Source organism: Myotis davidii, unplaced genomic scaffold (genome assembly GCF_000327345.1).
Source record: "Myotis davidii unplaced genomic scaffold, ASM32734v1 scaffold370, whole genome shotgun sequence".
NCBI classification, from domain to species: Eukaryota; Metazoa; Chordata; class Mammalia; order Chiroptera; family Vespertilionidae; genus Myotis; species Myotis davidii.
In genome coordinates this window covers 17,720,198-17,737,482 of record NW_006288615.1, presented here as the reverse complement: position 1 = coordinate 17,737,482, position 17,285 = coordinate 17,720,198, and the positions used below count along the sequence as shown (strand labels likewise).

At 36.9% G+C, this 17,285-nt stretch overlaps 1 protein-coding gene across 5 annotated transcripts in view; it reads right to left on the bottom strand.

Moving 5' to 3' along the window:
• The window catches only part of SLC25A12 (solute carrier family 25 (aspartate/glutamate carrier), member 12), a 171,559-nt gene that overhangs the window by 19,971 nt on the left and 134,303 nt on the right, over nt 1-17,285 (bottom strand). For all 5 annotated transcript variants that reach the window (XM_015561985.1, XM_006760630.2, XM_006760629.2 and 2 more), the window contains 8 exons: nt 16,722-16,868; nt 14,600-14,738; nt 13,451-13,544; nt 11,573-11,657; nt 5,442-5,523; nt 4,154-4,312; nt 804-856; nt 250-330 (listed from right to left, as the gene is read on the bottom strand). In XM_015561985.1, coding sequence (XP_015417471.1) covers nt 250-330; nt 804-856; nt 4,154-4,312; nt 5,442-5,523; nt 11,573-11,657; nt 13,451-13,544; nt 14,600-14,738; nt 16,722-16,868 — 840 coding nt within the window. The remainder of the gene's footprint in view (nt 1-249; nt 331-803; nt 857-4,153; nt 4,313-5,441; nt 5,524-11,572; nt 11,658-13,450; nt 13,545-14,599; nt 14,739-16,721; nt 16,869-17,285) is intronic.

The following is a 17,285-nucleotide window of genomic DNA, read 5'->3' as shown; positions in this document are numbered from 1 at the left end:
ATTTAAACGCCATTTAACAAAGAAAAATCAACCAAAAAATGAGTTCGCGTGTCACCTATGCATGTCATAGGTTCGCCATCACTGAGTTAGACTATGCACTGAAATTTAAAAGTCATCCCACATGATCACTGAGAAAATCTGCTTAGAATCCCTTAAGTTCAGAGGGAATGTCACTCAGATATTCTATCTAATGTGCAAGAAAGTTAAAGGAACATATTTGCCATGGAAATGTCTAGTATTAATACGTACACAACCTCCAGCAAGGATTTCTGCAAAAAGTGGAATGGAACCATCTCTTTTGGTGAATTTGTCCCGAACAAAATCATTAACCTAATTAGAAAGAGAACATCTGTTAATCAGAGTTAACATCCGTTAACCATAATTTCCTCTACTAGTATGTTATTGGTTTTACAAATCAACAAAATATTTGTCTCATAAGATGAAAAATTATCAAATGTCTACGTATAAATTTAAAATTTTACAAATGCCTTGATAGTGTGTCAGTCTCAGCAGTATCAGTTTTCATTTTGGCTTAATGATAATCTAAACCAGGGGTGGGCAAACTTTTTGACTCAAGGGCCACAATGGGTTCTTAAACTGTACCGGAGGGCCGGAACAAAAGCATGGATGAAGTGTTTGTGTGAACTAATATAAATTCAAAGTAAACATCATTACATAAAAGGGTACGGTCTTTTATTTTTTTAGTTTTATTCATTCCAAACGGGTCGGATCCGGCCCACGGGCTGTAGTTTGCCCACGGCTGATCTAAACAGGCAACATAAATTTAATGGAAAAAAACTTACAGTCAGTTTAATGGCCTTTTCTGGAGCAACCCCTATAAGTTGTGGTATCAGGCCTGGGTAAATGGAGAGAATTGTTAGTAATATAGATGTACTAGACATGAATAAACAAGCCCAGAAACAAATGGTTTCCTCCATGTTACTTACCCATAGTACATTTCAGGGTTTTTAATAAAATGGGGAAAATGGATTATCTTAAAAACTCTGTATACATATGTAATAATTATTTATGTCAAATATAATGTTATGCTTTCTTGAAGCTGTAAATCCTTCTCTTAAGCATGCTTCCTTTAAAGCCTAGTTATCTAACACCTCCCAAAAAGCGCATGAGGAAGGAATGGAGCCTCTGGATCTTCTCTATGCTGGAACACTGCCAACAACAATGTAACAAATCCCCTCCCTTTACAACCAACAGCATACAAACACAGACATTTTAGAGAAGCCAATGTTGTATGCTTGGAAAAGCTCTGCAAAGCTGTTAAGTAGACCTAGATTTTGCCACAAATGATGCTATCTATGGGATAGCATACAATGGCTTGGTCATTATAGAACACCAACTCCCATATTTTTCTCTTCAGAGAAACCTAGAATTCAGTACTCATTTATTTAAAGGGAAGCCAAAACTGCACAGAAAAACAGTTTTATGTATCATTTAATCGGTATCTTCTACAAACAAAAACACATGCCTACTGTATTCTTATTTACTAATATATGTCAAACTTAAGACATTTCAAAAGAATCCTCTTAAAACAAAGGAAATTATTATTCTTAGAAAGTTAAATTTCCCAGGCTGGCTGCAAACTGGAAAACAAAAAAATACATAAACAATTCAACATCTGTAGATATTCATAGGGCTCAGCTTTCCAAAGCACACAGATTACCCAAATTGATAGCATACATTTTTTGCAAACATTTTTAAAGATGCTAACAATAAACATTTTATATCCTTTAAATCACCCAGCCAAGGGGTAGTTATGTATGTGTTTGCATGCTCACTGCTGATCTTAAGCCTACTTTGAGGACACTGCTGAGTGATTTTCTATGAGTTGAGAGCCAGCAAGTAATCATACATATGGCTACTGTCAGTCAAACTGAATTATCAATGACAAACACAAATCTGCACACACCTTTAATGGATTGCAGACTGATTTAAAAGAATAAATCAGCAGATGGCAGTCTTAACTTTCTAACCCTCATGATTACCAGGCCCTATTTCTCTTAGTCTGACTCCCATACAACTATGTCAGCATGTGTATTTGTTTTACAACTAGCCTCAATAAGGCTCATGGAATTTTAATAAAGTACTGATTTATGTCATTTTATCATTGTTGCCTGCGATGAAATGTAGGCTTATCTGTCAACAATTTTGTCAATCATCTGACAGAATAATGGACCCGTTCTAAGCAATATATGACAATCTCAATAATCATAGTGTTCACATACAGGATTCCTACAATCTTCTCCCTAATACAAGACTCTCATTTAAGGACTGATTTTATCAGCTTGCATCCTGAATAAAACTAACAACCCCTCCACATCCTCCTCCACACACAACTTGCTATATCTGACTCATTTAATTAACATGCCATCTCTCACAAATGAAATCTTCGGTAAGCATCCATCCATTGAGAAAGCTAAACCGTTAGTATATATCTAGGTTCCTTTAAATCAGCGGTTCTCAACCTTCTGGCCCTTTAAATACAGTTCCTCATGTTGTGACCCAACCATAAAATTATTTTTGTTGCTACTTCATAACTGTAATGTTGCTGCTGTTATGAATTGTAATGTAAATATCTGATATGCAGGACAGTCTTAGCGACCCCTGTGAAAGGGTCATTCGACCGCCAAAGGGATTGCGACCCACAGGTTGAGAAGAGCTGTTTTAAATACAGGACATTGTCTTTTTAAGTATACCAAGGAAGAAGAAAGGTCATTATTCAACAAAAAAAGATTGAAAATGTCAAAGAAAGAAAACAACTTAAGTACCGTTCAATCCTCAGATTCTCTGTTAAATAATATGTAGGGGTGCAGGGTTTAATACCATTTAAAACAAGCATTTGTATGCACAGATCTGGATTCCAGACAATGCACAAGTCTTCCACAGAATACTTGGTATACATCGAGAATTTAAAGAGGCTAGAGGTTTGAATATTTGAGCAAAATTAATTGTACTCCTTCTCAGGAGCAGGGTATTTGAGCCTAGTTTTCAGAACACTCTCTTATAATGCCAAAAATGAACATCTTCATGACCCTCTGTTTCACACATAGTAAGTGTATCAGAGTTAGATTTTTCACTGAAAGTCTGTACATGATGCTAATCAGAGGTGTTTTTCTCCTGTCCATGAACATAAAGCTTTGTTTGGCCTGGCCTTTCTTTCCAAGGAAGAGGTTCTAAGCCAAACAGTTCAACAGAGCTCAGAATGAGCTAGGGATTAATGAGACTGTGTGTGCAAACAAACAAGTACAGTAAATTACATAAATGCCCTGGACTTAGGTATGTAGAGTGTATTTTCAAAGAATTCCAAGTGGCGCCCAAAGGGATTAAAAAATTAATCTCCTTCCCAAAGGAAACCCTAAATTCTAATGTGAAAACATGTACATGAAAGTCGTTCCCTCTCCAAAGAGAACAAGTTCTTACAAAGCCGACGGGGTGAAGAGAATTCTGCATGGGGCTGCTGCCTCTAGGCCAACAGCGCCGTGCTTGGCCTAGAGGTGATAGTAACGTTTCCTGCAAAAGAAAATCTCTCTGCTTTCACTCAGTGCTTCTGAACTATGGGGAGGAAAGGAACAGAAATGAGACTTGGAGCCAAAAGGTTTTCTTTTCTTCTTTGTTAAACTTCAGATGACTCAGTGAGAAAGACTTATGAATGGTCTCCGTGGAGGAGACAAAACATTTGATATTTCTTTCAGTTGAAACAAGTGGATAGATGGTAAACTTACCTCCAGGTGGCAGCCTGGTTTCTACTTCAGAGAAGAGGCGTATTTCTCCTCTCTCACTCTTTGAGAAAAAAAGCTCTCTATTTCTTAGCGGTCACCACTGTATTCCACCTGCAGACATGTGCCTTAGTTTGTAAAGCACAGTGACCATAGACCCATGATAGGACAAACACAGGATTTGGATTCCGAGAAATAGAAATAGCAGGAAGAAGAAATGAAGACCTTGTTTGCAGACTACTATTGCTAGTTACCAACAAAACTGTAAGAAGAGAATGAGCAATGGGAATTCAAAAAGAGAAAAACAGCTCTAGTCTGGCTGGGCAGGCTACACATTGGTTTTCATAACAAGTGAGTTAAAACCTGCTTCTGGTGAGATAAAAATCACTAACTTCTGCAGCTGAGATTTGCTTACTCACCCCGGTAGAGTCCAAAGAAGCCCTCATAACGCAAGACTTTCTTAAAACAGTCAAAGCTGTTTTTGTACATCAGCTCTCCCACCACAGAGCCAGTGCCACGCTGGTTTTGCATGCGGGTCTTCACCAGATCTATAGGATATACTGCAGTGGCTCCCACAGCTACAAATAAAACAATTTTGAGGCTTAAAAGAGAGCACAAGTAAGTGGGGAATCTATAAGGACAACAAATCTCATCTCAAAGGACTAGAAAATAAAACAGTATCTTTCTCACAAGAGACTTCGTTATTCTTCCTCCCATACACAGCTGAACCGCACAGGCTGGCAAACACTGGATCCATAAATACAGTTGCTTCAGAGAACAACTACAGTGGATTTTCAAGTCATCACCAACATTAGACAATCAACACTCAATTTTCTATAACATTAAACTATTATACGTAACATATTTTTAAAAACAACATATTTCTTGATATTTCCCATTAAATGCTTAAATATACCAGTTACTCCTTAAAATGACTATATATGTACACGTAAGTGACTATAACTTAAAATTTTAGTTTGCTAAAGCATTTTGGTATATTAAACTTAGTTACAATCATAATACTGAAACCAAATCTCAATATAATCCTACCCCTACATACAGAATTTGTTAAAAAAAACCAAACAAACACCTGATATGTTCTTATCATCAGAAGCAATTTTAGATTCTACACTATTTCTATGCAGAGATTTAGGCAGAAAGAAAAAAAACAACAACACAAAAAAAGTCTTGAATTTTGCCCAGGAACAGGGAAGAGAGGTTCATTTTAGCAAATAAGCTACAAGTCCAGATATTCTTCAACTAGTAAAAGGGAAGAGGAAAAGAATACAAGTAGAGAAACAAAAGTGAATCACTTTGAGAGGTTGTTTTATTTTATAACGTTCTGGGATTTGTACCCCAAATCTTGATTTCCTACCTGCCCTCACCCCCAACACCATAAACACAGTCTTATTCTCCATTGCTTTGTACTGGCTTTAACCAGTATAATTAAAGTGAGTGCAGCACTGCAGCCAAGACTTTCACATTATGACAGAGGTTTTGTCCTAAAGACAGACTGGAGCCAGAGGGGCTATGGCCATGCTATGACAAGTCCTCTGATCAGAGGTAAAAAAATAAAAAACGCTTCAGAGAGCCCTGCAGCCGTGACCCACAGGAACAATGAACTGCACTTTTGCTGGTCTGTCCCGGTCTAGTGAGATAATATTACACGATCACAAGCTTGAAACAGCACACTGACACATCACTCACCTCCGGCAACTGAGCCCAGAGTGAATCTGTAAGCAGACTCGGCAATCTGGAGCCAGACAGACCTGCCCAAACCATGAGATTGCTGTGGGGTAAAGGAAAACATGTAAAAAAAGTGGAAAAACATACAGCAAACCAAAAAAGCTACAATAGCTATTTTAAGATTTTAAAATGCATACCTGTATTATTGGCATTGAAAAACCATATCCAGCCAGAGACACCGTTGCTTTCCCCCATTTTTTTACAGACCTATCAATGCCTCATTTATCTGCTGCTACTGGGAAATACACTATCATTTTACTGAAGTGAATAAATATTTCAAGTATAACATTTCCCCCCTTCTTTACATTAACCAAGGTAAAATTTTAAACCTTTCTAAAATGTACAAAAACTATCTTGATTTGTAGACCAGAGACTATTGATCATAATCTACCATCTCTAACAATTGGAGGTTATCATATTCATATGTCCATCACTTACTGCATTAAGATCTGACACAGCTGTCTGTGCTATCCACCCATGCCTGACAGCTATTACCTCTTCTACCAACAGCCTCCTAGTTTGATTTTGCCACCTCTCATCTGTTAGGGCTGGAGAAATCACATAATTAGGATTTTATGCAAAGCAATGTCAAGGACTTCTCTTTTGGGATAAAGTGAAAACCTTTAATAACTACTATTTCTAGAGTCAGAGTCTTATTTCTGGCTTTGCAGCTCAACCATGGAGGCTACCGTTAGCTAAGTGTAGTGTTTCTGACCTCAGCTATTGAGCATTTGCTCTCCTAGATCTATGTATTCCCCAACTGCACAAAGAAAATACCTAAGAGGCTTTAAAAAAAAATCCCTGGGGCCTGGGGTTTATATATTTTTAAAAGATTTCAAATTATTCTGCTATGTAGCCAGGTTGAGAACCACTGTCCTAAAATCTACGATGATAATAAAGCAAAGGGGGAAATCCTGTTGTGATTCAGAATGCTATTTCATTGATATCCTACAGCATAAAGAATCTGAAATAAGTTGCCTATATTAGTGTATCAGTCTTGTTCTTTAATGTTTTCATTATGAAATAGCAGGTATTGAACAGTCTGAAATGAAAGAATAAAATACTTGCTTTATTATAAAGAAAATGAAAAATATTAACTTGAAATGAGGTTTTTAAAACAGAATAAAAAAGTTTAGATACTCTTATTAGAATAATTTAATGGAAAGGGAATCCGTGCCTAAAATCTAGAAGGAAAAGGGTAAACTAGTCTACTTTGATCTGCTTTCATCTGTACAACCTCTGAATACGCTTCAGTTAGTTTTTTTATATGTTGACTAAACACAGTGAGGCTAACCTGTTATTTCTTGTTGTTTTTTAAAAATATATTTTTATTGACTTCAGAGAGAAGGGAAAGGGAGAGAGAAAAAATATCAATGATGAAAGAGAATCATTGATAAGCTGCCTCCTGCACACCCCCTATTGGCGAGGGAGCTCACAACTAAGGCATGTACACTGACTGGGAATTGAACTGCGACCTCCTGGTTCATAGGTCGACACTCAACCACTGAGTCATATGGGCCAGGCTAACCAGTTATTTCTAATACTCTGTTTCAAAGACAAAATAGTTAAAAAACAAATGCAGTCTGTATCTTCAAGGTAAAGATGATGTTTGCTATCACATTGCTTGAAGAAATTTAAGTAATAACATTTTGACTTAAATTTTATAATATTTTAAAATCAATGTGATTGTTATGCTACTTACTAAACACACAGCATATGTTTTTAACTTCTAAAAACATGCACATAAAACTTTTTCCCAAAGTTAGAATTTATCAATAACAAAACTGGGTGAAAATAAACATCATTCTCACATAGTATGAATTATTTTCAATCATGTCTCCTCTCAACAGAGTATGTTGAATTAAAACTCATAGAATAAAAGGGCTATAATCGCAAATAAGAGACAAGTAACCACTAATTCTCTTTTTCATATAAAAGGTTTGTCCTGTGTTCAACCACATGTTTTCTTTATACTCTCTTCCTTTAAAGAATGTTTATAAGCCCTACAAAATCCTATGAAAACTGAAGGATTATACTATGCTTTAATTCTTAGCTAAAAACATCTCTAACTATGAATGCCCAGATGCCTTTTGAAAGAAATGTTGCCTCCACCCTTATTAAATAGCACTTAAAAAAAAAAAAAGCACTATATGGTTACTAAGGGTTCTTTTTTGGGCTCAGCTATCACTATAACTTACGGTTCACTTTTATTCAGGTATGTAAATTAATGTAATTAATGCTATGGATTTCACATCATGAATATTCATAAGTAGAATGCTACTGTAGCTGTCATCCCTATTAATGACTGAGTACGGAATTTTTAGCATTTAGGCTGAAAGAAAATACTCAGCACTAAGAAGATTGCCTACCGTGAGCAAATGGGCCAAAGGAAAAGGTGCTCTTTCACTTAAGGTTATGATTATGATCTTGAAGGTGATATTTAACAAGATTGTTTTTCAAAGCAAAATAAAAGTGGGACATCTTTAAAAAAAAAAGAGAGCATCTTAAATGATTTTTAATTTGCTCCCTAAGTATATGCATATGATTAAAAGTGACTAGAGATCTCATTTGGAGAAGAGAGGGTTCTTTTGCTTTTGTTGTTATATGTACTCTCATCCTATAAATGAGAATTGGGTAAGACAAGATCATGTCAGTTAACAAGTCAAGCAACCTGCCCAAACCAAGCTGCTTCATGTAGTGTGCCAGTCTGATAGAGAACTGCCTCTTCCACATGGCACACAATCAATGAATAGGAGAAAAGGAAGAAAAAGCTGACGTCTTTTTCCCCCATCAATTAAATGTTTTTTAATTGTAACATAAAATTTCAGCCAACACACACAAAAAATTTTTAAGTAAAACAATTTAGGCAATAAAGAAGAAATGTAAAGATACAATTCTTCCTCACTTCCTATCCCCTTCCACCTAGGGAAAGTAAATGAAGGTGGATGAGGGAATTATGTCACACACACACACACATACACACACACTTGAGCCCAACTTGGAGTGTGCTCAGATAGGCTTCTTATAGTCAACAACAGTAACAACCACAGCAATAATGGCAATTAACATTTATTGCTTGCTTAGTAGGTGCCAGGCCTAATGTAAGTACATTATCTCATATAATTCTCACAATGACCCTATCAGATGACTACTACACTCCTTATTTAATGAGGAAACTGAGAAAGAATGTCACATAATCAGTGCCCCAGTTCTTAACCTCTGCCTCTTGCCTTCCCTTCTGTTTCTGAATTCACAGATTCTATGTCATGCACTTGTGTTTTAATAACCACTTTGATAGGTTGAGATAACAACAAAACTTGCCATCCCTATTTTATTTTTATTGATTTCAGAGAGGAAAGGAGAAGTAGAGAAAGACAGAAATATCAATGAAGAGAGAGAATCATTGTTCGGCTGCCTCCTGCACACTTCCTTCTGGGGATCGAGCCTGCAACTCTGGCAGGGAATCGAACTGTGGCCTATGGTTCATAGGTTGATGCTCAACCACTGAACCACACTGGCCAGGCCCTTTCCTCCTACTTCATATCTAAGTTTCAAGTAGATATCTATAGGGCAACATTCTATATATGAAATGTAAATAATTCATGTATTCGGAGGATACTGTCATTTAGAATTTAGAAAATAAAATTAAAATCGATTGATTCACACTATTTTTGCAGAATGCAGGAGTTTCACAGAATCTTGAAAATATTTGAAGGAGAAACTGAGGTCCACAGAAACATGTAGCAGATCCCAAGAATAATAAGGCCAGATTTCACAATGTATGTAAATAGGGACATTAATTTTAATCCCTCTTAAATCTTCATAAATTTGTCTATAAAATTCTAAAAATTATTTATTACTTCTATTGAGTTTTATTTTTAAGAGGTGTTTTAACAATAATCCACAGGGAAAAATACATTTGAAATCTTCACTTTTTATTTCTCTATTTCTAACCCTCAGCAATAAGACTACCCAACCTAGCTGATGTGAGAGAGGGAAAACAGACAGACTCAGAGACTCTTCCTTTGGGGACAATGCAAGAATACCCAGGAGCTCTGCCTGTTCTCAGGAGATTCCAGATCCCGGTGCCATCCTACTGGTTAGAGAAAAGGCACAGCAGGCACTCCAGCACCACCCTGGCTGTCAATCAGAAACCCAGGTAAAGAGAAGGTGGCGAGTTTTATCACTACCCATTTGCGAGCATCTAACAAGATCTTTGAGGCCATCACACCAGCATAAAGGCATCAGCGCTGCCCACTGAAGGCAGGCAAATCACCTTCCAATCTGTCTACAAGAAAAATTACACCAATGGCAGAATTATATCACCTTCCTAAAGACTAAGAAATATGAAGATAAAATTAGGGTGCTAGAGATTACAAAAACAGCTTTCAGATACGACTTGTAGGAAAATTGCTAGAGGCAAGAGAGTCAGGTAAAATGAAAAGTAAGAGCAGCAGAAAGGCTGAGAAAGGAGGAATGAGTTGGGATTTTTAAATTCATTACACTGTCTTTAATAAGCTAAATGAAATATTCCATTATTATAAATATGAGGACACCCCCAGGGAAAGCTATATTAACAGACATGTAACACTGAAAAATAGCTCCTTTTGAAATGCAATTTTTCAAACTTCAAGAAAAATTTTTATAAATGTACACTATAAAATATAAAATTAAATTCAGTAAAAGCTCTTTAATTTAAATATTTCAAGGTATCAACTGTTTAATAATTTTGTTAAATTTCATTATAAATCAGTGAATTGAAATAAATTAACCTATTTTTTAAAGGATCTGAGAACTTATAATGGAAATAAACTTTGACAGCAGCAGATAAGGGGTTTTTGCTACTAAAAAAGCTAAATTGCAATGGGTTACAGATATATTTTAATCTGCAGGAAGCTCTATTACACACCGAGCAAACTAAGTATTAACATAAATTGTAGATATAAAAGTAATCTTTTCAATTTACTGCGCAGAATATAAAAGTTCTTGTTTATTATGTAAAGTAGATCTGGAAATTCTAATTCATTTCAGAGGCAGAATCATCATTTCATGGAGCTCAAGTAGAAGTAAGATTTCCTACCAAAACTCCCCAGCAGACCAACTTATGAGCCTTGATCTTGCACTAGCTCGTGGGGCTATTTCACCAGAGTGGCAGCACTAAAGAAAGGTGGACTCGGGCTCTTTTTGTGGCATGCCCATTCAGCTTCTTTATTCCCTCCTTCCTTGTCTTCTGTCTTCTTTGCCCCTCTCCCCATGACGTCCCAATGTCTTCTAGCCTCACGGGTCATCACAATCTCCTAAGGTATCAGGGACACAGGTCTCATGTCTGTGAGAGCAGGTAAATGCCAGGAGGACAAGCAATAGCCTTCCTCCCCTCACTCCCCACACAAAGCCATGTGACCATCACTACAACTGAGGCTTCCTCCAACTGCTACAGAAGTGGGAGTTTCTGCTTAAAACAAGATTTATTTTTTTAAAAGTTCCATTTCATTCTTCAAGGTAATATCATGGGGTTTATTTTCCTTTTAAGATAGTATTTTTGAAATCAGAAATGGGGCTATATTAACTTTATAGGACTCAGAGCTATTAATTTAATCATCCTTAATATTTTAAATAACTAATATTTTACCAAAAACTTAACAATCAAGGTTTTCTCTCTAGTTCATTAGTTAATTTTCCTGTGCTACTGTTGTAATCTGTAAGGTATAATATCAGTGAAAGATTTATTAGAGGAATTTTTGTATTTTGAAAACCCTATAAATATCAGTTTAATGATAGAAATGAACTTAACACTAATCTTTAAATGTGACCAGACAAAATTCAGACTGGTAATTCTATGGAGAAGAAAGGCAAGCCCATATATGTTTGCACTATTTTCCTTATGTTAATAAGCTAAAAGACAAGCCACAAACATAAATCTAGTTACTCCATAAAAATAGGAGGGGATCACAGTTCTATAAAGGTAATCTTTGAACTAAGTAAAATCTCTTTCTGGTAAGTTGTTTTTAAATTTCACCATTCAGAAGCTCTAGGCTGTCACATACATACAACTCGAGCACTTTTAAAAGAGATTCTATTTATGAGACACCTACCTGTCTTTGAAGCTCTGCCAGGTTGTAAGGTAAGGCCCCCTCAGCCAACGGGGCTATTCTCTCAATATCTGCCAAAGTCAAGCGCCTTCAGGCAAAAATATGAAAAACAACTGTTAGACACCAACAAACTCCTCAAACTAAGATAATCTTTCTTCAAAAAAAAAAAGAAGCGGGGAGGAGGAGAGAACTATGACTTAAAAACAGTATTTCTCGCCCAGCCAACATGGCTCAGTGGTTGAGCGTCGACCTATGAACCAGGAGATCACAGTTTGATTACTGGTCAGGGCATATGCCCAGGTCGTGTGCTCAATCCAAATGTGAGGCATGCAGGAGGTGGCCAATGATTCTCTCTCATCACTGATGTGTCTATCTCTCCCTCTCCCTTCCTCTCTGAAATCAAACAAAAAAATTTTTTTTTTAAAAATAGTATTTCTCTATTCACATAGTGCAAAAAAAGAACTTGCCTGGCACAACATAAAGCAAAAGATTGCAGATAAATGATGTGGAGTACACAAATTTAAAAAGACTTCAATGTAGATATTGAAAGTAAAGAAATAATTTCTGGCAGAAGCAAAGTACAGATGTTGACAGTTCATACATACTACATGTATTCTCTTAGTATACATACTTAATACATAGGTATCTTGAGAAAGACAAACACAAAACTGATGGTTGCCTTTAAGGAAAGGCAAAAGGTAGAAGGGAGTCTTTTTTGGAATGCTCTTTTAAACTCTGAATTTTGAACCATGTGAATACACTACTGATTCCAAAAAAATTTACTTAAAAATATGTATGCTAGAAAGTCACTTCACATACAGTTTTGAGAAGCACTTTTTAAAAGCATTTTTTATCATGTAGGAGACTCAAAACCTTTGCTAAAAATGCGAATTCTAAATGAATGAGACATGGTCTGATATTTTATATCAAGCACCAAAGACTGGTTGGTGTATTTAGTATCATCTCTAGCTCAGCAATTCATTATGGAGCATGAAGGCAATGAATTAGCCATGTACACTCAACTTCTATTAGTCCTCAATTCTAGGATTAAACGCCATTTTTCAGATGTTCCTACACTTAATTACTAGAGGCAACTAGAAAAAAAATCTGATGACTTAACAGATATAAGTCCCCTTTCCCACAGGTCCTGCTGGGTACCCATAGATAAGAGTTTTTTTTTAGATTTGCATAAGACTGCACATTAAATATTCTCCATGTACTTTGGGGATGTTTAGTCTATAAAATAGAGACATAAACATCTGAGCTTGTTCGTGATGGTAAAAATGATAATAATGTCACAGCATATTTAGGAAAATAATACTCTCCAACACAAAATAGTACACTCCAACCAGGACCCAAAATGGCCATTCACAATGAATCCAAAATATTAAGATTCCTGAACATGTATCTCACAGTTTATTAATTCAGGCAAATTTACACAAATCTCTCAAAATTCCTAACACTTTCAGAGAGTCAAGATTAAACCAATTTTTTCCATCCCTCTCTTACATCTTCTCACTTATATCCCCTTCTCTCTCATTTTTCTTCCTTCCCCTATTTCTCTATCATGCCCTTCAACAATCCCTTACTCCCTTTTCTTACCTCACTTTTTCCCATCTCTGCTCTCCCTTTTTCTTCCTCTCCTCTCCCTTCTCTTCCTCTCTTGTTCTCTCTCCCTTCCCCTCCCTCCATTTGCCCTTACCTTTAGCTTGTCTTCCTGTCTCTCCCTCATTCCATTTCTAATATCTGACTTTCTTTCTTTATTGAAATTTATATACTGAATAAACTACTATTTAAATAAACTGAAAGCACACCACTGCTTCACATGTTAAAAGAACTGTCCTATTAATAAATATCGTGAAGAATTATGGGAATAGTTACCCTGTAGCATTATATAAGTCTGCAAGTTGGTATAGGATATCAATTTCTAGTGGGGTGACTTGTCCATAGCGTATTGCATTCTGGGAAAACTCCTCTAGAAGAAAAAAAAATATTTTCAAACCTTAAAAGAGTCTTAAAATGCAACAAACTTCTACCTTAACCAATTATAAACTGTAACTAAAGGCATTTTAGTATTATTTTTAAAATCTAAAACTGAATTTAAATTCCCAAATTTAACTATCCTGTATAATAAAAGGCTAATATGCAAATCTACCAAATGGCAGAACAACCAGTCGCTATGACACGCACCGACCACCAGGGGACAGATGCTCAACGCAGGAGCTGCCCCCGGGTGGTCAATGCACTCCCACAGGGGTAGTGCCGCTCAGCCAGAAGCCGGGCTCATGGCTGGTGAGCGTGGCAGTAGTGGCAGGAGCCTCTCAGGAGCCTCTCCCACCTCTGTGGCAACACTAAGGATGTCCAACTGACGGTTTAGGCCCACTCCCCCTAGAGGGCCTAAGCTGTCAGTCGGACATCCCCTGAGGGCTCCTGGACTGCAAGAGGGCACAGGCCGGGCTAAGGAACCCCCCAAGTACACAAATCTCTTGTACCAGGCCTCTAGTATAACTACAAAATTCTGAAAGCTAGCAAAAGAAAATGTTATGATTATGAAACAGCAAAAACAAACAAAGATAAATTAACTTCAAAGATAAAACAATCTATTGAAAATCTTTTTATCTTGTTTATTCACCTTGGTCTTCAGAGTTACAAAATAAAAGAACTGGCTGTTCTCCAGTCACCTAAAACGTCCTACTACCACTCAGCAAAAGGCATGGGCTTGCCCTTCTCTCCGTGGCAACTCCTTCCTAGTACAAACAAGCTGCTGCCACAGTGCCACTGACCTGTTTGACAGATTGGGCCAAGGTTCTTTTCAAAACTGTCAAAGCCACTTTTCCATTTCTGACCTCAGCATCCCATTAAATCCACCTGGATTTTTGGAGACCATTATGGCCCAACTGAAGCATATACACATGGCAACATACTTTCTGGATCTGACTTCAGAATGGTAACTAAGATCAACCTCATGCCCTAAATAAAAAAAAGTGAAAATGCTGAGATTCAAATCAATATATACATTTGAAGTCTTACCCTTTGTGACTTCCACATCTTTCCTTGTGCCAGCTAGAATGCTATATATCTTACGAACAAGCTCCATATTATTCAGCAATGAGTTAAATGCATTGAAGTAGGAGAAGCTAACTTGATGTGAGATACTTCCTCCAGCTGCCTAGGAAATCACAACACAAAAAGTTAAAAAACAAAAACAAAACAAACATGTTTATGGACACTGCACTTTTCTCAAAGAATATCCAAAGGAGTCTTCCTTATTAAAATGATTAACAACCAGCCCATAAATACAAGGAAAGTATCTACTGAAACACTCAGTGCCTTTCATGCCCTCAGGGAGGTCTATGTAATTTAGGTTTTAAGGAAGAAAGCAACATCTGGAAGTTGGACTTCATGGTTCATCTACCTATAAGGTCAGAAACAACAAATATAATTATTGCAGATCAAAAACAATAGTTATTTAAACAGGATTTTCAAGACCCTCAACTATGGAACTCCTGCTAGTTCTGGGTAATCCAAACATCAATACTACACTATAAGGAGCAATTTTAAAACTTGCTTTTTTTTTTTCACACACATACAGAAAAAACAGTAGTAACTTTAAATTTTAAAACTATATCAACTTTCCTAGTCTTTTTTATTTTTTTTTAAGGCCATTGTTATAGTTAAGATATTTAACAGCCTGTGCTGGGCTCTGAATCTATATCATGAAAGATACAACTACCCAAAACTCCAAAAAATGCAGATAAAATCTAGACAGGATTTATTCATTATAAATTATATCTTTGATGGAAGAGCTTAAAAAAGGCTCTCATGCTGGGGAGGGATGGAGGTAATGTGGCCTTCATTACCTCTGCAGGGTGAGGAGGCAATTTCTCCCTCTGCCCTACTATTTGGCCATAAACTAAAAAATAAATACTTTTTATAGTTTGCAAAGCCTAATTTCTAAGCCAGGAATCACAGGAACCCACATGACTGAAAACATTATCTATTAAAAACTCAAATAAACACTTATGGAAATACCAGAGTGGCAACCTTACCACCCCTCATACACATACATGCCTTAACCCAAATATAGATATTTGTATTAGTCTGAATTTGGATACCAGTGATCCAAAAGCAAATTATTTAATATATCAACCTAAATGGACAAGATTAAGTGGGTTCCTTCACTGTAAGGCACTCAATAAGTTCTCTTGAGGATTTTCTCTTCTTCTCCACTTCTTTCCTCCCTCTCACTTTTTTTTCTTCCTCCCTTTCATTTTTTGACCGGGCTTTGAGGTGAGGGTAAGGGAGTGGGAGATGGGTGTCAAGGAGGTGAAATGTGTAGGAGAAAGTGACATGCTCCATGTTCAAATTCACTGAAGAAAAAGAACAGAAGTTGATCTTTCTACCCCAGTCTAAATCAGAGATAATGATCTTCAGCTGAAACAACAAAAGCATTCATTGGCTTTCCTCCATTAAAAACAAGCAGCAATCAAAAACCTATACATAAGTACAACGCATGAACAAGACAACTGGGAAGTGAGGAAAGTTTCACCATTCTTTGTGAGGAAGTGGATGACATCAGTGTGCTATTGGCCCAGATGATTACTTTATAGAGATTAGCAGTTTTTATGGAACAAAAAACTGTCTGGTCCATGCAGACTGACACACAGGTGAAGGGGCAGAGAGAGGAGTGAGCCACAGAGGCTGACACCCACATATTTCCCCCATACCTTCTGCCATGGCCATGGTTGTTAAAACAGAGTAGAGGCCAATGATGATCCCTCTAGCAAACAGCACCCTGCAGGCAACAAAGGAAGGAGCCATCCTTACAGCAAGGCTTTGGGAGTCTGGGGGATGGAAAAAGGAGAGCTACTGCCCACTGGAAAAAGTAATTGCACATCCTTGTCTACGAACTTCCTTGTATTCTGTAGTTGGACTAAGTAAACGGAAATAAACAATTGGAATATCTGAGAACAAGATGGTGGCTCTGCTATGATCTGGGGAAGGCTATTCACCATTACCCCTACCTGTTTACCTTCTACCAACCAAATAACATCAGAATAGTTGAGTCAGGTGGGTCCAGGGAGGCAATCCAGGACCCAGTGATTCCAAAGGTTTAAGGAAGTAGAAAGCTGAAGTACTTGCTTTTACTTACTGAAACTAAGTTCTCCTCCACAAAGGGAGTAAGCATGTGAGACCGAATGGTAACCATGATGTCACTGAAATCCAGACCAGAAATCATGCCGCTTTTGCTTTTGTCTTTCAGTGCAAAGGCTTGTCTTGCATGTTCCAATTGTAGCTCCTGAAGCGAAAAGTTAGAAATAGCGCATTAGAGTGGTTCAAGTACAACCCGAGTGTATGTTTTGGAAAGGAAGCACAGACATCCTTTTGCTACATGCACTTACTACAGAAATGAAGTATGTCCAGCTCTGAATTTACAGCACTTTTACTTTCTTTTGAAAAGCCAATTTTCCTGAAAATGTACTACATATTACTGCTCAGGAAAAAAGGGATCACAGCATGGCAATGAAGAAAACGGAAGAGGAGGGGAAATCTTCATTTGTTTGAAAAGTTTTCATCACTAAAAACAAGTTGAGTATATTTCCAGTGTTTTAAGTCTGTTAATTAAGTAATAATTTATTCTCTCCTGCTTGAAGGCATTCCTAACATCCAAGAGTACTTCCTGAATTATAAGTTTAGATTCATTTTAAGTTTTTCT